This window comes from Berghia stephanieae, chromosome 2 (genome assembly GCF_034508935.2).
Source record: "Berghia stephanieae isolate SIO BIC M18660-M18661 chromosome 2, UCSD_Bste_1.3, whole genome shotgun sequence".
NCBI lineage: Eukaryota > Metazoa > Mollusca > Gastropoda > Nudibranchia > Aeolidiidae > Berghia > Berghia stephanieae.
Window position 1 is genome coordinate 25717530 of NC_088361.1, and position 25000 is coordinate 25742529.

The 25000-nt window shown below is 35.9% G+C and overlaps 1 protein-coding gene and 1 long non-coding RNA gene across 5 annotated transcripts in view; both read right to left on the reverse strand.

The window, feature by feature from the left end:
* LOC144964570 (uncharacterized) overlaps positions 1-25000 on the reverse strand; it is a 247857-nt gene that overhangs the window by 222685 nt on the left and 172 nt on the right. For all 4 annotated transcript variants that reach the window (XM_078898999.1, XM_078898998.1, XM_078899001.1 and 1 more), the window contains exon 1: positions 24653-25000. This exon is cut by the window's right edge and continues 172 nt beyond it. In XM_078898999.1, coding sequence (XP_078755125.1) covers positions 24653-24725 — 73 coding nt within the window. In that variant the 5' untranslated portion in view covers positions 24726-25000. The remainder of the gene's footprint in view (positions 1-24652) is intronic.
* LOC144964569 (uncharacterized) lies at positions 4070-7898 on the reverse strand. Its single transcript, XR_013643874.1, has 2 exons — positions 6481-7898; positions 4070-5288 (listed from the first exon to the last, which is right to left on the reverse strand). It is a non-coding gene; the product is annotated as an uncharacterized LOC144964569 (long non-coding RNA).

Consider the following 25000-nt stretch of genomic DNA (forward strand, 5'->3'; position numbering starts at 1 on the left):
AATAATTGGTTCCACTTTTAATGCTTAGGTGTTGTATCTTTTTAAATATCATGGGTTTGTATACAATAATATGTATGATATAAAAGCCTGTCATATTGAATTATTGTACGAATATAATTAATTATATTCGGTGATTTGCGATTACCAGCTGTATGTGATATCATATAAAATCGCTTTACGCTTTCGACATTATATATTTGGCGTGAGGGATAGAGGAAGAGGGCGGGGGGGGGGGGGGGGGGGGGGTGTAGACAGTATTGTGCGGCATAGTGTCAGAAAATTAAATACAGAACGCCTCCAATCACGAGTCACTAAATTGCATCCACATTGCTCGTCACCAGAGTTATCCTGACGTTCACGGGCGAAACACCTCTTTCAATATTTTTTCATTTTAGTCAGAAACTGTTATCATTATTATTATTATTATTATTATTATTATTATTATTATTATTATTATTATTATTATTATTATTATTATTATTATTATTATTACTATTACTATTATTATTATTATTATTATTATGATTATTATTATTATTATTATTATTTTTATTATCATCATCATTATTAATATACTATAATCATCATCATCATCATCATCGTTATCATTATTATCATAAATATTTGATATCTACAAACACTTCTTAGAGACTTTTTATTTTCTAAATTTTAAATTCCTAATGTAGAAGAATTAAGATACCCAACTTATCCTTTATATTTTTATTAATAACAGTGACTTAAGATGGCCCATGATTTATCAGAATTCTTCAACAAATTCATGACCCATTATCTTTCCACAGGCTTTCCCTCTCATAGCTTGTTACAAGAATAATATAATATGGAGTATGGTGAAGATGATGAATGGTGTTTTAGGGGATTGGTGAAAGTGAAGGACTGTAACGAAAATATTAGGAAGGTTGTTGTGATGATGATGATGATGATGATGATGATGATGATGATGATGATGATGATGATGATGATGATGCCGGGTTTTTTTGTTTGTTTGGTTTTTTTTTTTTTGGTTATTTTTTGGTTTTGTTTTTGTTTTTTACGATAACTACTATTGTGAGTGTGTCTATGTCAATATTGTATTGTTATAAATGTGTAACCAAATGACAAATTGCCACTTTTTGGGGGACAATAAAGATATATTATTATTGTTATTATCTCAAAAGGTAATATGTGGTAAAGCAGCTGCTAAAAATGTAGTCTTTTATGGAACCGGAGCTTATCCCGGTTTCTATATTACGAAACGGTCAATAGCAATAGTTTGCTACCCTTTTGATAGGACGCTAGTCAATGGAAAGGTACTTTCCTCCAGATCTACTGTCCCAGCTACAAAGTCACTGTAGGGTGGACAAGGGTTGTGACCAAAAAAAATCTTGACTGCACCCGGGATCGATCTCAGTCCCTCTATATGTGAATCTCTAAACATCAACTGATCTATCGGCACCTCCTCCTCCATTCCCCCCCCCCCCACCCCCCTGCTAAAACTTTATTTTAAAATCAAAATGACCAAAAATGTGATAGCTTTATTTTTTTGTCTCTCTCAGAAACACTATTAATCCTCCTTCAAAGAATATATGACGACTTTAGCCACTTTTCACATGTTACACTATAATTTTATTTCTATCATCAAGATCACCCAGAAAAAATACAGATTCGAGATGGTAGGTCATGGTTGAAGGCAAAGAAAAGGTAAGCCATACATTTTTGAAAAGTTTTGTTCCTTAGCTTCTGTTCGATAGTATTGATGCTATGCGTTAAAATACTCACAACATACTCCAGCCGGATACACCGTACCAACACACAAAACTAGGTATTGTAAACATTTATAGTCTGATTAATATAATTTAGTTGGAATTGATCATTAAAATGGCTGTCTAAAAATAATAGCAAAGAGGTGGGTGACGTCAATTTCGTTTCTTCTATACCCGTGTCCCTCCTTTTTTCTGATACTATCTTATACAAACTTGTCTCGATCATTGAGCGCACTATTATCAATGTGGAATGTTGATTTAACTGAGTAGGTTCTTGCTAATGATCTCTTCCCTCAACCCCTAATCTTTGTAGCTCAGACTTCAGACCCTATTACTGGTAACTGTCGCGACATAATATTGACTGGGAACTGTTATAAAATAACATTATTGTGTATCAACTGGGCTCTATTCGCGAACCCAGGATCAAGAACCATAGCCGTCTTTAGTCCATGCCTGTTACTCGAACGAATCAGCCTCACAGATTATGAGCATAACTCACAATTTTAATACGCGATTTTTTAAAAATGCTAACAGTCATGAAGAGTCAACTTTGTTCAAAACTGTGTTAAAACTTCGTTTTCAATAAATGCCCACAATAGGATTCCACAGTCTGACGTCACGTCCGCCTAGCAACGAATCGGCTGGCTCTAAACAAAAAATCCGTGCTTGGTCCGGGAAATGAATAATTGGAAAATCGCTCAAAAAACAATTTTTATCTTAAATATGGTCCAGTGTTTTGTACCAGATTGTCTGCACCAGTCAGAGAGTCACTCCTGCAAGTTTTACAGATTTCCAAATGAGAGGCAGACAAAAAATTGAAGAAAAAGTGTTAGTCAGGTAAGCACGCACTCCTCGTCGAACATTTGATAGTTCGTAGTCCAGATCTAGGTCTAGTTCTAGCTTACGTAGACCTATATTTTATGATTAAAGTGTACAATTGCACGAAATTATAAATAAAAATACATTCCAAACTAGGTTTTTATTGAAGTTGAAGCAAAAATGATATCTCAATCTACACGTTTTGATGTTAAGGCTGATAGATAAACTGAATGAGAGTTCAGTTCTACTGATAAGTGATAATTTTTTTAAAAGGAGAAAAATAGAAGAAAGAGAAGAAAATATTTGTTAAAATCTTACTTTAAACTCGATACCTTTATGGCAAAATGAAAATAAATAAATAAAATAACGGAACCTGTCCCCCCTCCCCCCCCCCCTCACGCAGATAGTTCTCTCTCTCTCTCTCTCTCTCTCTCTCTCTCTCTCTCTCTCTCTCTCTCTCTCTCTCTCTCTCTCTCTCTCTCTCTCTCTCTCTCACACACACACATACAAACACACATACTTTCCTCTTTTTTGGAAAGTTTCTCTGATTCTCTGTCATGCCTCCCCTCCCCGACAGCCGAGGTGGCAACTCTGTGTGAACAAAGCAAGATGGCGACAGGGACCTCTCTCCTTTACCTGTGCCCGATTGTTGACACTCCAAAGTTTCCATCACCGCACTGTCCAGTACAGTACTGACTGAAATAAAGAGAAAACGCCAGTCTTGCCACACTCAACCCCAAGATCAACTTTAACTGTGTAAATTTAAGAATTCATATTTTTATATACCAAGTCAAAATCATCAAAAGAAGTAATGAGGAAGTGCGACATTTTGCTGAATGTGCGATTTCATAAAAGACAGGCGAGAGACCCACCAGTAACCTAGACTCTTGCACACCTTTGATTTATCATGCATTGAGCTGGTGTCAAACAAGATAGTCTAAAACAAAGTAGCCTACTTATCAAATAATATACCCAATATGCCCAACAGAATTATTGGTTTTTTTTTTTAAATCTTTTCTTTTCAGGAGAAAGGACAAAAGATCCAATATCATCATCAAGAGTGTGTTCTTGTCACTTCAGAGATGGTGACAAAGCCAACCGTCCTGAATTGTTTGACAGAAATAAAAATAAATTCTTTCCATCAGAGCCAGAAAGAAAGAAAAGAAAAGTGACACAAGGAATTCCCCCCCATCTCAATTGGCACCAACATCAAGAAGTCCACCACCACAACCACCACCACCATCATCATCATCATCATCATCATCATCATCATCATCATCCTCATCATCATCATCATCATCATCAGCTCAACTCTCTTCATCATCATCACAAAGTCCCACCTTTAAAAAAACCAGATTCATCATCATCATTATTTTCCTCCTCATCATCATCCTCATTATCTTCTCCCTCATCATCATCTCAACTCTCGTCACCATCATCACAGGATTCCATCTTTAAAAAAAACAGATTGTAGAACAAGTGAGGATATTTTAAATAGAACAACAAATTTAATTCAAGAACAAGAAATTACAGACAAAAATAAGGAAATAGCCAGCTTAAAAAAACAACTTAGTTACATTAAACCCACGTACACTGTTTCAAGCCTTACAGAAAAAGTTCTTCGAATGGAGAAAGGTGTACATTCTTTTAAAATATTTGATATTATTGTTCAATATGTTGAGTGCTTTAGAGGTAACCTTATTTATTATAGTGGGTGGGAAGTTCAGGAAGAGACAGTTGCATTAAAAGACCAAATTTTCATTACACTTATGAAACTTAGACAGAATTACACCAACCTTCATATTTCACAATTGTTTAGCGTTAGTGAAAGTACTATAACAAATATTATACAAACTTTTATTCATGTTTTACATAAGCCATAAGCTTCTCTTTGAAAATGTTATGAAGGTTACATGCCCTTCTAGACATAAAAATAAACTATCAGCTCCATCATCATTTTTAAGATTTCCAAATTGCAGAATGATCAATGATTGTACAGATGACCAAATTGCTATTCCTAAAGAAATGGATAACCAACGATTAACTTATTCTTCTTATAGGTCCATGAATTCTTTTAAAGCTCTTGTTGGTCTGAGTCCAAATGGTGTGATAAATTTTGTTTCTAAACTTTACCCAGGGTCTGTCTCGGATAAGGCCATTGTACAAAATTGTGGATTACTAAAACTTTTAATTTTAAGCCCTGGAGATTTAATTTTAGCAGATAAAGGTTTCCTGATTCAAGATATTTTACCTCAAGGAGTAACTGTAAATATCCCTCCCTTTTTACATAATAAATTTACTGAAAATGAGATTTTATTAACAAAAGAAATTGCTTCATGTTCAGAGGGCTAATGAAAGACTAAAAATGTTAACATCCTCTCATATATTCCAACCATGTTAAGAGAAACATCTGATATTATTTTTCAATTAGTTGCAGCACATGTCAATCTCCAGTCTCCTCTTATTAAGGAGACTGCATTTTGTTAGCTTTGCCATTTATTTTGTACAACACACATATTTTGTTCGTCATCATCAAATCACCATTCAAAATAATGGTTTTGTAGGTCACCCATACATGATTTTACATGATAAACATGACAAATTATGGCATTGCTGTATCAATGTATGTTCAATTTCATTAACATTGTTAAATAAAATATGACAAATTAGTTTTGGACTGAATCAACCCAAGGCATCATCAAGATAGATCTGTGGAAGTAAAAGAATAAAAGATTCAAATTTAGAGCTGCGACCATGCTCAATAGGCAAAAAACAAACAAACTAATAAAACGTCTGTTGTGGTCGTGTGGTATGACACTCGCTTTCAGATCAGAAGGTCCTGGGTTTGGGTCTCGCTCGGCGCATAGTTGAGTCCTTGGAGAAGGCTCTTTACTCACAATCTCTCACCGTACTCAGGTGTCAAATGAATACATGGCCGTTAACAGCGTTGTCTCTGTCCGAAAAAATTGTAATATCGCCTAACAGGCATCATGTCCCGTCTTACATGTTAAGTGATGCTGTTGGCCAGGGACCCCTTGTAAAGCACTTTGAGCACATTTTAGTGGATATTGCGCTATATAAAAGCTCAATTTAAAAAAAAAATAAGTGGTTCTTTCATTCATCTTGCTTTGTTGATAAAGGGAAACCCGAAACGTCCATTTTATCTGTTTTCGTATATTAAATTGAAGTTCACATTCAATTTCACAATGTTATTGATTTCTTCGAGTTTCAAGCTGCAACATTTACATTACACCTTAACCCAATAGGAAGTTTAGTTTACCGTGACTAACACTGGTCTAAATAAATAAATAAGATTCCCTTTATTCATCCCATAGAGGAAATTTATCTCTAGGGTCTATTCCCAGGGAAGACTGGAATAACCGCGGTGCAGCGCCGCAAATTGAGCTAGGGCGAGGTGACTTGCTCAAGGCCACACAGCGCAGCGGCGGGTGAACGAACTCGGTACCTTTTCGTACTGCTGATCCACGCTGCCCCTATGCCTACCACATGAAGTATGATAAAATGTCTAGCGTGATTGGTGATTGTGATGCTCATATATGAGCATTATAATAAAGGTTACAATACGATACTAAATAGTATGTCGTATCTAGACGATAGTCAAAAGCAACGAAAATTAGCGAAGCAAGACCTCAAAGACTCTCTCTCTCTCTCTCTCTCTCTCTCTCTCTCTCTCTCTCTCTCTCTCTCTCTCTCTCTCTCTCTCTCTCTCTCTCTCTCTCTCTCTCTCTCTCTCTCTCTCTCTAACTAAAATCGAACGTTAACAGTAAAATCTTTCCATTGGATAAACTAAATCTGCCTAAACTCAAAGTAAACTGATTATTGTCCAACAGTAGTTTTACGGGGATGTGAGATTTGAGAGTGAGAAGACGAAACGACTTACCTTCACAGAATACTCTTTATTCTTCGTGCTGGCTTGAACTTTGCCGAACATCATGCCATCCGAGTACGAGAAAGTCAAAACATGACCTGACTTATGATGGTTTTGACCTCTCGACACACTTTTATGCTCATTGGAGAAGTATTTCATAAGGGCGGTGATGGAAATAGAGTTCGTGTCAGCCATTTTTCTCGACTGTTTAGAGCCAGCCGGTTTGTTGCCATGCGTTGCTGCGCAGGATTACGTCACGACTTAGGAAGCCTATTTGTGGAGGCTGACTGACTCGGTTGCTTAGCATGTCCTAAAGGTGGCTATGGCAAAAACCCAATCAGATCAATACATAGGGGTAGACATTGCTGAAAAGCCATTAGGGATATATCGACCTGAGCTTTATAGCATCGAAGAATTTCTATCATAATGTTATGAATGGAAATTGAAAGAAAGTCGGGTATTACTATAATGTGTTATGAGCTTCACCAGTCGGAAATGACTTATTCCTCTTAATGTGCCAGATTTCATAAATTGATTCTACAGAATGTTTGTTTTAATTTATCAAAACTATGGACACAATGATTAAAATTTAATCAAATGTTGATACTAAAATACGATATTTAATTTAACAACTACCAAGAAAGGATGTTTTATTTGTTTTGTTTTTGTTTGGTTGGTTGTTTTTGGCTTGTTTGACTTGTTTGTCGGTTTTCTTTGTTTTTGTTGAGGTTTTTTCTTTTCTTTTCTTTCTTTCTTTTTTCTTTTTTTTTTTTTTTTGATTGCTTGTACAGTTACTATTTTGTTTGTTTTGTCCTTTTGTTGTTCGATCTTTAATGATTTTTTTAATTGGGAGAGGGGATCAATTTTATTTTACTTGTTTATCTTGTTTTTGTTGTTGTTGTTGTTGTTGTCGGTGTTGGGTCGTTGGTGTTGTTGGGTTTTCTTTTAATATATTCAATTTGATTGTGTTGTTGTTGTTGCTGTTGTTTTTGAGGGGGTTTTTTCTTTTTTTTTTTTTTGTTTGTTTGGGGGGGGGGGGGTTGTATTTTTTTTTTGTTTCCATTTTTGAGGACAGGGGGGGGGGGGGAGGTGGTGGGTGATATTTTTTTAACCAAAAGTTCAAAGCCATTAATAAAGAAATCTGACAATTCTTATAACGCCAAAACAGAAGACCAAGCATCTGATGAGGGCTATTGGTCTATTCCATAAAACAATCTTTGAACCCCTGGATATTGGGTTCATCGTGTTTAATCAGTCATCACACGAAAGGAAATCAGACATTGGCTTTATTGATAGGTCGAGTTTGAGGTACGAGCTCTTGTGTTTATTGAACTTCCTGAATTCAATCAGCAAGAAATCATCTATAGAAAATCTATGGAAATAGAGAATAAATGTAATTGGTGTGTTTTTTGTTTTTGTTTTTGTTTTTTTTTTTTTTGAGGGGGGGGGGTTGTTGTTGTTTTTTTTTTTTGTTTTTTTTTTTTTTTTTTGTTTTGTATGTTTGGTTGGTTTTTTTATAGAGAGGATACAAAATAAGCGTGGTGGGGCAAGGCGTGAGTACGTGTGGAGGAGCCACAATTAGTGTTTTCGGATATTTGAAAAGGTTTTGCCAAATAATACGACCCTTAATAAAAAGTTTAGATAGTTCTTGATCTCAGTATACAAAAAAGTAACACTAGATGAACGTATAGAGCAATTATATTTTTGGGCGTCCATTATTATTATTATTAATTATTATTATTATTATTATTATTATTATTATTATTATTATTATTATTATTATTATTATTATTATTATTATTATTATTATTATTATTATTATTATTATTATTATCATTATTATTATTATCATTATTATTATTATTATTATTATTATTATTATCATCATCATCATCATCTTCATCGTCATCATCATCGTTATCATTATTATTATAATTATTGTGGATGTTAGTAAGTATTTTAACTAACCGCATAGCATCAATTCCGACATAATACCAGATTGACGCGGCGGGTTACATTTATGTACAGAATTATATGATGATTAAACATTCTAAAATGCATGCATAGTGAATTGAAAGGATCGACTTTTATCTTTAAAGTATATCTTACAAATGACATGCAATGTTGAACCTGGAAGAAATGCTATATGTATTGAAAATTTATGAATCATATAAATGCTTATGGATGTATAATAATTAATGCATTTTTAACATCATTTGTTAAGTTGTAAGGCTTTTGAGTCCATGTCAAGTTAATAAAAGAAAGGAAAGATAAAAGCGTTGAGATCACCTGATGGGGGGAAAGTGGAAAGGGTTTTTAAAAAAACAATTTTATAGAAAAATAATCGGAATAACTTCCCTTGGTGGCAAAGGAAATTTCTGACATCAGCTCGCCAAAGACCCAGATGTACAATAAAATGATATCGGGTCATATCTTAAAAGCGTATTTTCGAGAACTATAATAGATAATTGATAAATTGAACATTTATCTAGAGCAATGTATGATTTACAACAAATTCAATGCTCTTCAAGATGTTCTATATTAATCCACGGAGAATTCTTGAACAGTAACAAATAAAAAATGATAATAAAAACTTCAAACTTTATCGAATATTTAAAAACAAAATTTCCTCTATTCCTCCCCAAGAGGAAAATTCTCTAGGATCCACTTTAACCCAGGTTTCAGCCGCAGTGTAGCGCCTCAAGGTGAGCCACACTTGCCCAAAGTCGCGAGCTCCGCGAACAATCGAACTCGGTACCCTCTTGGTACGAAGTAAAGAGTATGCCTCTATGTCACGCTGCCAACGACAAGTGATGGTGTGATGTCAACAAATAGTCGAATATCCAATGACTAACATTAGTGTTACATCAACGACAGACTATCTACGTAACATTCAAATATAGATATAGATATCTTTTATTTGTGTTTGTACACAACATTTGTCACGTAACGCATACTTCTTTGTTCAACTCGTCCAAACTCAAGTAAGAAGGCAAACATCACAATAGAACTACCGTACTCTGATATTTAAAAAAATTGGCCAGAAAACTCGTCCTTCATATATCCGTTGATTAAATTAACCCTCATCTATTCAAAAACTCTCAAATATCGAACTTCAACTCATCATTACAAGGAAGTGTTGAAATCCAAGTTTTTGACAAGATTAAGTCATTTTAATTGACCAATATTTGAGGGACGGGTTTTTCTGGCCAAAATTTTAAAAACGTGTTTTTTTCATACTACAACAGAATAGACATTATTGAATAGAAAGTCGAATAGAAAATGAAATGATTTGACAGAATATTATTATTTGAACACAAAGTTAACCAGTTAACTGCCGTACTTCAGAAATCACGTTTTTTAAAATTTGGCTAGAAAACTCGTCCTTCAAATGTCGATCGATTTAAATGATCCTCGTCTTGACAAAAACTCTCAAACCTGGGACTTCGCGAAAGGCAGAGATTTCTGGCCAAATTTTTAAATACGCGTCTTTCTGAAGTACGACAGTTAACTGGTTAAGGAAAAACATCGCGGACAAAAGACATTCGTATTACCCATTTTTTAAAAAATAGAAAAATGCTTTCATATTTCAATGAAAAGATATTTATAATAATAAAATGGATGTTACCAAGGGTGTTCCAATCCAAAGGTGTCGATAATAGATGTTTACTTTTTAATGTAAGACATACACCACTTCTTTATAAAGCCAAATTAAAGGAGAATATGCCAGCGGGATGCCTTTATGTCATTCCCAGACCATCTCCACAGAGACTTGTATTCAGAGGAAATGTTTACTCGTGAAGTGTTCGGTATTCTGTATTGAAAAGCAAGTGCCGTGACCCAATCCAATGATTATTTACTATGTCAACAATCTTGTTTATGCATCTGGTAAACAGACATTTACAAAATCGTCAGATTTGTTTTACTGCAATAAAAAAACATTTTCCTTTTTACAAGAACTCAACAATGCGCCACTCAGAGCGGGACTCAAACCCTGGACCGTTCAAACGGAAGGCGAGTGCCGTACTACTTATACCGCATAGCCGTTTATCATTATTATTGTTATCATCCTCATCATCATCATCATCATCATCATCATCATCATCATCATTATTATTATTATTATTATTATTATTATTATTATTATTATTATTATTATTATTATTATTATTATTATTATTACTATTATTATTATTATTATCATTATTATTATCATTACACTGTAAAAATGTCTTAACAAACTATTGGTCACCGTATTCTATGATATCAAATGAGGTAATAGTTCTCTATTGAAATAAACAGGCGGTTTGTTTTGGTATGGCAGTGTGGGAAAGATACTGTCATACATCAATTCGGAGTGAAATAAGGATAACAAATTAAACCAAAAAAAATTAAAAAGATAAATTAAAATTCCCATTATTCATCCCATAGGGGGACTTTGTCTCTAGGGTCTATTCCACGGGAAGACTGGAATAACCCAGTCGTCAGCCGCAGTGCAGCGCCGCAAATTGACCTAGGGCGAGGTGACTTGCTCAAGGCCACACAGCGCAGCGGCGGGTGATCGAACTCGGTACCTTTCTGGTACGAAGCAATTTTTGGAAATCCGGATGTGTTCCCAAAATCTGCACCATCCTGTGAGTGCGAGTTGAGAATAAAGCTTGAATTCCAAGAGGAATGTGTGAATAAATATTTTATTCTATCCCTCAATCGATTCTGATTTAATTTTCTTTGAAAAAATGCCAGTTTTAAATATATTTAAATGAAACCTCTAATTTAAAAATCTAATAATAGCGAAATTCAACTTTTGATAATCTGATGTCATAATTATTATTATTTTAAACTTGATATCAATACGCGTTACTATTCATGGGGAGGGTAGAATAATATCATTTCTTTGCCCGTTTAAGTCCCAATTTTTTTAAATTATGCATATTGACAAATTTATTTAATCTGACTGAGTCGGTCGGTCTTTATAAAGAGGTAGAAAAATGTCTTTCAAAGTCATTATCTTTACGAGTATTTCGATACTTAACCTTGTCAAATAAATCTATAACAAACTATTGAATTATCACACAGCCATCCATACAAATCAAAATTCCCAATCAACAGTAAGCAGAAAGCGATTGCATTATCAATATCACTGATCGATACCCGACACGAGTCTGAACTGTAATAATATCTGTTCCGATTCTATACCTATTGGAGGTTCTGAGACCAAAATATTTACTGACAATATGAAAAAGTACTTCCTTTAAAGTGACATCAAAAGGAGAGACTACTTAGACAATCTATAAGGAAATATCGATACTCCATCAAACAACGTCCTGTGTCAAGAGAATCACCCAGGTGGTCGAAGACTTCAAATTTTGAGTTTATAAATTATTTTTTCCGCATGAAAAAAAAACGAAAATGTTTGAAGTGGGCTTCGAAACCAGGACCGAAGGGTTAGTAAGCAATGTCCCAACCGCTTGAACACATCGCCCCTTATGCATGATGTTCAGTGAAATTATGGTGTCCAACAACAACTCTTCCATGGTCAGGGTGGTAAAAGGATAGCCCCTCGGCCCTCACCGTGGACAACTTTAAGATCGTTAGCTTCAACGCAGAAAGACTGTCGTCAACAAGAGAATGACAGGATGGGCCCAGCTGCACTAACCATGACTTAAGAGTCTGCTCCACAGATGGTGTGGAGTGGGTTCATTTTTGGAGCGATAAGCTATGATGAAGAGTGAAATTATGTTTTGCTCGGGTTGACAAAACAGTAGCAGATGATTTTTGACCAATACACAAACGTGTTTGTGTCTTCAATGCTAATTTCATATTTAACTTGGAGTTGTAAGATAAAAATTTGATAATAATATTTGACTCAATGTCTCAATCGATTAATGTGTCGGGGTGACTATATACTGACATTTTTTAAAAGTTTACATTATAGAAATCTCATTGGAATTGATATGACCATCTGAGGAGTATCTATATAGCTTCTCAACTATCTAAGCTTCAAATTTGCCATACTTTGAAAAAAAAACACAGTATATTTTTAAAGCTTGGCCAGAAAACTTGTCCTCCAAATACCAATCGATTAAATTGACCTTCATCTTGTCAAAAACTCTCTAACCTGGGACTTCAAGGATGTCCCTCCCAGTTGGAGAGCTTTTGGCAAGTATGGGGTTATTTTAATCGATCGATATTTGAAGAGTGTGTTTTCTGACCAAAAGTTTTGAAATGTGATTTTTATTTTCAAAGTAGATGCGGCAAAACTGTTGAAACAAATTCCTGGGGTTTTTTTTACTCTTTATTTTTTTTCAGACAAAATACTGAATTGAGGCGGTGGGCCACATATGGTGAGAACTGAGTGTCCTCCGGTTGGTAAAGAAATGGCAAATTAGTTCCTATGATGTCGACAGCAGTAAGTCTGTAGGTGATGTGTTTTGTTTTGTTTTGTTTTCTTATGAAAGACACTGAAGCAGCGTTTTTATAAGCCCTGTTTTTAACTCTTAGTAAATATATTTCCCGAATATTTCGATTTTGATCATTGTGCCTTTGACCTCTCTGCACTTTCTTTTGATGAAAGAAGTCTGACTGAAGATACCACCAGAAAGGTAACAAACTAGGACGGGAGCCGAATTTTTTTTTTTAACAGTTATATTTATTACTTAAATCAATTTCTTATATTTAACCTGAAATGCTTTGGGTTCATTTGGGTTTTCCTTATGAGGCACTTCCAAAATTGCCTGGATAATCATGACACATATCTTGATATTCAAAAAGACGTATGTTGCGCTGACGCTTAAATTTGTAAAGATAAATGATAATGAAAGAAATAATGAATGATAATATAATAATTAAGATTTTATCGAGCAAAATATCCACTAAACGAGCACAAAGCTATTTCCAAGGGTTCCTGGCCAACAGCAACATTTAACATGTAGGACAGGACATGACGCCTGTTAGGCGAAATTACATTTTTTTCGGACAGAGACAACGCTGTTAACGGCTTCTCCAAGGACTCAACTATGCGCCAAGCCAGGCTCGAACCCAGGACCTTCCGATCCGAAAGCGAGTGTCAGATAGAGATACTTTTTTTATATTATAACAAGCTCTAATCTGTCGTAATACGAATTGGGGGGGGGGGGGGGGGGGGGGTACAGTATTTTGTCACAAGCCAATGTGTCCAGTTGTATTCTTCTCCTACAAAACAAAAAGCAATATTGTAAACACATATTGTTGTGCTCGGGCGTGGTCGGCGCAGTGACCCTTACTAATAAGCCAAGTTGTTTGTCTAAGCCAAAGAGATATTCGAGAAGAGCCTTTCAGGAATCGTGACCAGAAAGAACAGTCGACTTGGGTGATTTTTTTTTTACTGCGTTATGTATAGAATAGATCTGCGTTCTGGTTCAGTGAATCTAGTGTGTTGTAAAAAATACTTCGTATTGGAGAATATAAGAGCGGAATGTCCATCCCTCTCTCCGGCCAACGAGTGAACGGTCATTTCTTATGACTGTATAGACTAGATGAGGATAAGTTGAGGCTGTCGCGGTCTATTGAATTAAAAAGTTTTCAACGAGTGTAAACGCGTGAGTGATTCTACAACTGGGTGCTCCGTCAAATGTCCGGGGTACATGACACGTCTGTGTTTTCATCCGTGCTTGACCGGTTGCCAATTGTTTGTACTTTATTTAGATTTTTACGTACATCAAAGGGAATTGTGCACTTGGATGGACATGTTTGTATTGCTGTTCTGTTGTTGTTGTTGTTATTGTTTTTGTTGTTGTTGTTGTTGTTATCGAAATTAACATTATCATCATCATCATCAGCATCATCATCATCATCATCATCATAATCATAATCATAATTTTCATTATCATTATTATTTTCATTATTATTATTATTATTATTATTATTATTATTATTATTATTATTATTATTATTATTATTATTATTATTATTATTATTATTATTATTATTATTATTATTTCATCATTATTATTATTAGTAGCAGTAGTAGTAGTAGTAGTAGTAGTAGTAGTAGTAGTAGTAGTAGTAGTAGTAGTAGTAGTAGTAGTAGTTATCATTATTTTCATTATTATTATTATCATTATTATTATTATTATCATCATCATCATCATCATCATTATAATTATTATCATTATTATTATCATCAAAACCATCATCACATTTGCTAGTCTATGATCAAAAGTCGTACCCTCTTACTTTTCAGGTCTTAAGATATTTATCACCGAGTAAAAAGGTGGCTAGAAAAGAGCATCCAAAAAGCTCTGACAAACTAGTTTAGTCTCTATTTACAATCCAACCCCCCCCCCCCCCCCCCACACACACACACACACACACACACACATCCACCCACCCACCATCCTCTCCGTCTTTTCAATGTTACAATAATAATATTTCTATGTTGAAAATATCAACCTGTTTTGACATTTTTGAAGTTGGCCATTCTCGGCTGACCACGGAGGGAGCAATATTTCCCATTGTCTAAATGGAGAGATGAAATCGACAAGATAGTGTGGACAGAGGACTGGCCGATGGTAGACATTCTTGTGGTAATAAAACACAGCACGGAGATTAAGACAAGAGTTTGATACCTATGGTTGTGGATAGTGGGTATACTTTATTCACCAAGGAAGTTGAATTTGATGGCGGCCACAGACTTTGCTGTAACGAATACTCCACCGAACCTCCTGTAATACCTTGTATTTATATGACACGACTCAGTACGTACAAACAAGCACACGTCAGTTTTACTTGTAAAAATAAAGGTACTTTATAAAATAAATTAGACAGAATAAAATTCACTTTATTCATCTCCAAGGGAAACTTTTCTATAGTCTATCTAGAAAAAGACAGAAAACCCAGGCTAAATGTCTTTCTCAAGGTGAGAAAAAACGAAATGCTTATAACGGAGCGCGAACCAATGTGGAAGTGCAATGCCTCTTCCCTTCAGCCTTATTACCCTCACTCACTTTGTCTGAAACACGAATCTAAAAGGTTCTTGTTAATATTATGTTTCCGTCCATCAGGTACATCAGGAAGTGTCAACTAGGTCAATGTAAAACTGTGTAAGCCGAGCAAGGAGCGTTCAAACCAGTTCGAGGGGAAATAAAACTGCAGGCTGTGCTCTTAGTTGAATACAACATAGTATCAGCCTCGTGGGTTGTCATGATTGAATTGAAAAGAAAAGCTTCCCTAAACCTGCAGGAAAAGTCAATGGGATTCTATCGGGCTCTCAATACTCTGATCACTGAGGCGTTTAAAAAAAAAAAATTAGTTAGCTTTTTCATTTATTCTTTCCCTTTCCAGTACGTAATCTTAAAAGCAGACATCAGGAATATTGACGTCTAGATATCCAGTTGATATAAAACGGTTGAGCCGCACGCTAACTAACACTTTTTTTTCTATTTTGGTCAAAAACAAAACACGTCAAATTTATTATACCTTTTTAGAAGTAATTTGAAGTCTCGGCTTAAGATTTCTGATGGGTTGGGGTCATCGTAATCTTTTAATACGAAGCATTAATTTCGTTTTAATTGTTTTATCGTCTGTGCATGAACGGTTAAGTGTTTTATTCTCTTTTGAAGTTTTACATTCATTTCTGATCCTTTATTTTTACAGCTTAGACACAACATATTAAAATCATGTCTGGTATTTTGCGACGTTAGAATATTATGAATCGGGAAAGGGAAGGGGACGGGTTAGCTCAGATAGTAGAGCACCACACTCACATGTAAACAACCTTCAAAACGCAAAAGGACAATCTGGTTCGAGTCCAAGTTGAATCAGATTTTCCCAATCCCCTCTGTCTAGCTATGAATAATTGGTTATTTAAGTCTGTTCGATCTCGGGCTTTGGCGTAAATTGCGCTGTGGTTAGCGGCCATGCCTCCGATCCTATAGGCCTGTACTGTACTGGACCCTGGATCATCGGATAGCCTTCTTAAAGTCATAGGCTTTGACTGCCCAAAAATGAATGTCCAAATACAAGGTGAAAACCACTAAAAGAAAATGGACAGTGAGTTGTATTCCTTAGTTCAACCAGTTGTTTCTTTGACCACGACTAACCACAAGTCACTTTTCACTTACTTTTGTTGATCGTCACTTTGTATTGCGTAATTTTTGGTGAAGCGATAAATTGACGAAGATTACAACCCCGCCTATCTGCTCCCCGGCAGCAAGCGGGAAGCTGTATCTCATTAGATCTGGTGAAAGTAAAGGCGACGTGTGTCCTCAACAGTTGGGACAATGAACACACTTTTCTTTTTAACTCTCTAACGGAAGCAATGTATTTTGCGATAGACCAGAGTTTGATATAAAGGATAGAAAGCTAGTGTCTCCATCCATGATCGGCAGATAGTAAACTATGGGGCATCAGTCTTGCGAATTGAGATATTTCCATAGAATAATAAGAAAAAGATAGAACGGTCAAATTTTCTGCACTGAAATAAAATATGCATCACTATGTTTATGGTTGTCATGTTTTTACGTCATTTTTACAGATATACCTGAAAGGATCGCCATTAAGTTGGTGATAAGCGAGGTTGACTGTAAATCCGGGAACGGGGTGTGTGTGTGTGGGGGGGGGGGGGGGGGGGGGGGGGGGGGGAAAGTAGGGCGGTGTAGAGAAGATTATTGCATAGATCGTTGCGACTGAAAATTATGCTTGAACTAGCATTAAAAGCAATCAATGCTGTCAGTTTGACCTATATATAGAGAGGAATTTTATGACCAATAACAATATCTACACATTAATACGAGCAGTGTGCCAATGTCAGAAGAAAAAGGGGGAAAAAAGACAGCACGAAGCTGAATGGCGGGGGGGGGGGGGGGGGGGGGGGGGGGGGGGGGGGAAGGGGGTTGTTTGATTGAAAAATATGCCTGAAGTAGCATTAAAAGCAATCAATGCTGTCCGTGTATGGCCAATAGCAATATTGATCAGTTAACGCAAGCAAAGTTTCAATGTTAGATCTAGATAAAAAAGTAAAGAAAATACAGTCGTTCAATAGTTTGAAGAATCGATCGATTTACATCTTATATCAAAAGGTTCTGTTTGTTGTAGATACTTTATGTGCTGTCAAATATGGAATAAGAAAGATAAGATGAGCAGTTCTATCCAAGCGTGGCTCAGCGGTACGATCTTTGCTTCGTACCCAAAAGGTACCGAGTTCGACTCCCCGCCTCGTTGTGTGGCCTTGAGCAAGTCACCTGGCCCTATGTCACTTTGCGGCGTTGAACAGCGGCTGACGCCTGGATTATTCCAGTCCGCCTTGGGATAGACCCTAAATACAAATTTCCCCTTGGGGATGAATAATGGGAGTTTTATTTATTATCATTTATTATTAAATCAACAATTACTGAATCAACACATATTATTGCATTTTGTCAGAAGTTTGTATCAATAATTTAACATGACGTAAACTTGTCATAATTTTTTTTAATCGGAGACTTCTTAGAGGCTATATTTGTTTTATCGATGATAAGAAAAATGTTGTTTTCCAATCGATAATTTTGGACAACCTGTAGGACATATAAATTGATCGATATTTCTGACTAAAATGAAAACAAGTGTTTTGTCAATGTACTGAGGTATTCGTATTTTAGATTCATAACGAATTTTCACATTTCCAACATGTCCAATGCGCATCGCCACACTCCATTTTTCACCTTGCATAATGAACCAAAACTCTATTATATGTGTAACTAGTCGTCCGTCAGGCGTCCTTTTCACACCAGCAGTCATATGATACCTTTAAACAAAGAGGATACTTTATTGTCTTCTTCATTTAAAAATCGTTTCCCTCCTTGCCCTTACACAGAAAACACTTTCTACTACTACTGCTACCACCACTATTACTACCACTACTACTACTACTACTACTACTACTACTACTACTACTACTACTACTACTACTACTACTGCTGCTGCTGCTGCTGCTGCTGCTGCTGCTGCTGAAACTACTACTAATACTAGTACTGCTACTACTACTACTATTGTTGCTACTACTACTACTACTATTACTACTACTACTACTACTACTACTACTACTACTACTACTACTACTACTACTACTACTACTACTACTACTACTACTACAACAACAACAACTAATACTACTACTACAACAACAACTTCTACTACTACTATTATCTATATCACTACTACATCCACTATAACTACTATCACTACTACCATGACTACTGCTGCTGTTGATTTTACAATAACTATTACTTCTACAATAACATCTGTTATCAACGCCATTAATTCAATCAGATAGTGCTTTTATTGAAGTTTTTAGAAATTCGAGTAATCCTTAAAACTAATTAACAAAAAGTTCAAACAAGCGTAAAATATGCGGTCATTAAATTACACAAATCTGTTGACTGTAAAAAGAGATACGTTTAAATTACAATAAACCGTTTTCAGTGATCTGGAAATGAAACAGGGAAAACCCCCAACATTTTACTATTTGAATGTTGTACTCTGAAAGAAAACATATTTAAAAATTTGGCCAGAAAACTCGTCCTTCAAATATCGATCGATTTAAATTACCTTAATGAAGTCCCAGATTTGAGAGTTTTTTGCTAAGATGAGGGTCATTTTAATCAATCGATATTTGAAGGGCCTATTATCTGGCGGCCAAAATTTCTAAGATAAAGAACTGAACAACTGTGTATGAAAGGTGCCAGGCAAAGCAAGAAAGAAAAATACAAGAGAAAAAAAAAACATCCCAAAACATCAGTCGACCTCGACTGGGAATCGAACCTCAGACCTTCTGATAAAATTAAATATGTAATGGTATCACGTCTGACCGGTAATCAGAAGGTCTGAGATTCGATCCCCAGTCGAGTTCGACTGATTTTTTTGGGATGGTCTTTTTCATGTATTGTCTGACACCTTTAATACACATTTGTTCAGTTCTTTATCTTACACCGTTGCCTGCTCCTTAATTTCTTAATTTGATATTTTCAATATGTCTAATTGGCGTCTTATTCTCTTTAGAACACGGCAGTATTCTGTTGGACGTGGTGTACCTGATTCTAAAAAGTGACCCCCCCCCCCCCCCGGTCTCAAAACGGTATTATATCGGGATGACTGGGACTTAGAATTAAAATGATAAGAAATGTGATCTTTTATTTCTTTTCAGTGTGAGAAACTGTATTTATGACCAATATGAATTAACCCCAAGTGACACATTTGTGGCTACAAACTCAATTTCCATCACCTAGTCCATCCTGGCATAATACCGCTTTGAGACGGTGGGTCACTAAATTTAATTTTAAGCTGAGCTTTGACAATTTTGAGTTCGTATAAATGTTTCATCGAGGGCAGTTTGATTTTTTTTCTTGAGATTCAAAAATTGAATATTTCCCAATTCCAAGAATTTAGACACTAGATATAACCATTTGACCCGTTTTCTCAACATTATTAAATTTTATGTCGGGATAGATAATTCCTTGAAAAATAATTTTAGAATTCAAATAATAAGAATTACGAATTTGATTTTTTTTTTGCACTGTAATAAATAGGGGAAAAAATTTGGATGTAAAAAAAAACTGGCTCCAATCTCAATGGAAGTGTAAAACCACTCTTCTGGAGGACTGGATAAATACCTTGTATAATTGATCTTATTTTCTAGTCTAAATGTATGTTGGTGGTCCATAAAGACCATCCCTCCTCGCTCTTTTACGTCCCGTAATCTAAAACACCCTGCTACTAAAACACCTATGCAGCCTTATAATTCATTAAAAGTCCTTCGAAGGACTGGTTACATATACACTTCCAATGAGTATGGAACCGGAAAAGCATAAGTTGTGACGTCACGACATCTCTGCCCTGATCTCCTCCAACATAAGGAATAGAAAGTAACCTAAGTTTCCTATCTATGGCGATAAAAATTCAATTTACAGCACTAAGTCCATCCATATTTGGAGCACAGCACTAATAAGGATATTTTAGAAGAGGTACAGGATCGAGCAGGAGGATAGGAACCACTGTTGTCAATAGTCAAAAGAAGGAAATTGTCATGATTCGAACAGACTGTCCGCCATGATAATCTGTGCAAGACTGTCACACAGGACACTGTAGAGGGACAGAGGGAAAGAGGAAGACAGAAAAAAAAAATATGGCAAGACAACATCAAAGAGTGGAGAGGCCTGGATCTTAATAGCCTTCTGGAAAAGGCCAGAGACCGTGACGGATGGCGTAAGGTTGTGAAGTCTACATGCTGCATGAATGTCCCTCCGAAGATCAACTGATCATTGGAATGAGTGAATCAGTCAGTGAGTGAGTGAGTGAGTGAGTTCATCCAGGCACAACACCAATTTGAGAGTGCGTGTTACAATTTTCATTCCGTCATAATACCGGATTGACAAGGTTGGTGACAATTAATGTTTTTAAAACTCATCTAAAGCACGAGGTGGATAGAAGCAGCTGATGTGTCTTGATCAGTCCACAGTCCACAGTGAATGACGTGAAAAAGTGGTCCTTCAGAGCCGTAAGGCCCCTGGAGCCGGAGTTTATCCCGGTTTCTATAGCGTGAAACTGACAATAGTACTTGCTTGCTACCCTTTGGATAGAACGCTAGTCTATCGCATAGCACTTTCCACCAGATCTAACAGATCTAATTACCCATTTACTGCTGGGTGGACAGGAGGGAGGGGGGGGGGTGTCGGAAAAAAAAATTCTCGACTGCACCCGGGATCGATCTCTATCCCTTTGCCTGTGAAGCGAGTGCTCTACCAACTGAGCTTTCGGGACTCCCGATGACGTGAAAAGCTAATCATAAAATAAGATTGTGAAGTTGAAGTTAAAATATGCTAAATAGGGCGTGAAATTAGGAGAGAGAAAATTGGATGTAAAGATGACAATGCAAGGCGTAGCGGCACAGACTGATTGAACTCAATAACTTCATTGATAGCTTAACTCACTCAACCCTAACACCGACTATATCCGTAGATTACCCGGGTTACTTTTACCCCATGCCCATTTATTACATTTTTCTGACGTAGTATCAAAGCTAATGTTTTTAGTTTTTACATGTTAATGGTAGTTGAATAAAACTATCTATGTAATGCTCATTTTGATACATTATTTTTTTTCCAATTATGAAAAGTATGAAAACTCTCTAGGATTGAGTGAGTTAAATCTTTTCTCATAAATGTTCTAGAGCATAACATTGTTGACTCTTTGAATAAAGGAATTTCCGAATCTTGATGGGATTAAGGAAATCCTGAAATTATTATTTAAAATCATCTCATCGAGCTAGGTTTTCTATCTGCGTCGCAAAAATATTGGTTAAGCATTTGTATAGCACACTATCCACTAAACACGCTCAAAGCGCTGAACAAGGAGTCACACTTAACATGAAGGACGAGACATGACGCCTGCTAGGCGATATTATTTTTTCTCGACAGAGGCAACGCTGTTAACGGCCAAATACTCATTTTACACTTGATTACGTTGAGAGAATGTGAGTAAAGAGCTTTGCCAAGGACTTGACAATGCACCGCTTAGAGCGGAGCTCGAACCTTGGGCCTTCCGATCTTAAGACGAGTGTCTTATCACTAGACCACATAGACGCAAAAACTTGCGATGATCACATTAAAAACTCTGAAATTTTAAACTCTCATTCCTTAAAATAGACATAACTTATTAAAGTAAAGACAAGTAGATAGGCACTGATTAAATTTTATTAGTCCATTTCAAATTGTAAAATTCGTAGTTTTCATTGGGGGAGGAGAGAGAGAGAGAGAGACTGTGAGAGAGAGAGAGAGAGAGAGAGAGAGAGAGAGAGAGAGAGAGAGAGAGACGGGGGGGGGGGAGTGGAGAGATGAGACATAAGCCATCGAGATAACTTTATAAATCAATAGTTTATCCTTAGAATGATCAAAATAAATGTCGTAAATCGTTTCAAACCAGTATTATTATGCCGGGGTGTGTCAGGTGTTTAAAAGGGAGTTTGGAGTAAAAACAAAACAATCTGTAATGTGATTTTTTGTTTTTGTTTTTGCAACCTCAAAAAAAAACCCACCAAAACTATACCTATTGTCCAGAATAAATTGTGTAAACTTGACCTTTTTTTCATGTTGATGATTATACATCGACGTCCACTTATTTACAGGTATGATAACCCAATTCATTATGGGCTCATTGTTCTAATGGAAATCTCAAAAAATGATACAAAACATCGACCATTACAACCATGTTATACAAGGCGGTGAGAGAATGTGAGTAAAGAGCCTTTTCAAATGATCCAACTATACGCCGCTCAAAGCGGATCTCCCGATTCGAAGTTGAGTGCTATACCACAAGTCCTCATAGCTGCACGTTGTTGTTATTCCATTCCATCTGATACATGAGTGTTCAGCAACGCCATCCTTATCTTACCAATAATATTGGGTCTGATCACTGAGTCTTAGAATATGTTCAATTTATATCCATAATGATTGGACGAACAGCCGTCGGACTTGTATACCAATGCTGTAACGACAACGGGTAAGGCCATTCTATGTGGTCAGTGACAAGTGACAAACTTACAAGTTACATCAAAGCTATAGATTTGCTTACAAGTAAAAGCGCTGGAGCAAAACGAGAACTCGCAGTCTTTGGGGAGAGGGGTGGGTATAGAATGACCTCTGAGTTAGTCATAGTCGCCTCACGTTGAAAACCAGAATCAATTTTTTTTTAATATCATAGATATAAACGAGTGTCTTTCTTTTCTTTTCTTTTTCTCCCCCCCCCCCCCCCCCCCCCCCCCCCCCCCCCCCCCCCCCCCCCCCCCCCCCCCCTTTACATTTTCTTACTGGAAAATAAAAATAAATAAGGCTTACCTAAGTTTTAGAGTTTACCGTTTCGGAGAAGTAAAGACAATAACATGCGCTCACTTAACGAGGAATATATATATATATATATATATATATATATATATATATATATATATATATATATATATATATATATATATATATATATATATTTATTATATTATATATATATATATATATATATATATATATATATATATATATATATATATATATATATATTTGTATATTTCGATAGGGTAGCTATCTGTGAGGACAATGCAGACACTTATAGACGTTGACACATTCTACAACACCAAAAGCATCATTCTATCTTACCAAATCACCCTTGTTAAGACATTTATTACTTTTAACATGATTGCAAGATGGAACTTGAAGAGAGAAATTAAGAATATTTAGAAACCAGTGGATGAAAAAAGCATAATAAAAGATATTATGGTAAGTTCCTCTAAAATTCAACCTGCAACGGGACAATCTAGAATAACATGATTTATCCTTTGAATATTACGTGTTATCGTTGATCGCAGACATAATTCGTTAAAAATAAACATTGACGTCTATTATTTAATATTAGACTCTAATTGAAAAAGTTGCAGAAAAGGGCATTTTAACTGGGATAAACTTAGCTTGTGATTTTCAACTTCAATCCGGTAATGTGTAGGGGTTAGCAAAACGAGGGAAATTAAAATCAATGCCAAACTGATCATGACATTGAATTATCTTGACAATTAATAGCTTGTTATTTTGGCAGGCTTAGAAGCACATTTATACCGCTCAATATTAACCAGATAACTGCCGTATTTTCGAACGACGTATTTAAAATTTGGCCAGAAAACTTGTCCAAATATCGATCGATTTCAATTACCCTCATCTTGGGAAAAACTCTCAAACCTGGGACCTCGCGAGGTCTTTCCAGAGTACGGCAGTTAACTGGTTAAAATTCAACCTACACAATTTCATAATTTAGTCTGAAAATAATTCATTTCTTAGCGTCCGCTTCACGTTGCATGATAAATATCAGACTGTGATTGTGCGCCGAATGTTTGTTTCGCGGTTTTCCTTTTGAATGAATAAAACATGTGAGTGCTAAACAACCATTTATAGTTCTTTTCGTTTATTCTTTTCGTTTATTGTTCTTTCAACACTCATCTAATTCTTGCAACTCAAATAGGGATTTCTACATGGAAACCATACCTTTAAACAAATTGATAAGTTTTCACCACAACATATGAAAACTTAGTTCAAAACAAAAATTCAACTTGCCACATTAACATTTGATTGAGTATGGTGCAAATTTGACGGATATGTCGTTACTTTAATGATAGAATCGTAACAGATGTACTCACGTTGAGCAACTGTAGCCGACCAAAGCACTGCGGCGACAAATAGCCACAGGCTTGGACGAAAAGATTCCGGCATTGTCCTTGTTTAGGTTCTACGAATCATTTCTCTCCTCCGATTCGCAAAATCCTCCAAGAAAACCGTAATCTGAACAAATGTCTTGAATAATCACAGTGGCGTACAACTCCAAAAAGTGTATAATTCTAGTTAGGTTATTTGATATTTTCGGAAAAAAAAATGAGTCCTGAATTTAGCACGAAATATAAGAAAACAAAACTGATATCCTTCAACTATCCTACGAAACTCCTGAAAACTGCAATAATAATTTGTGTAGATCTAATTAAAGGAAATTC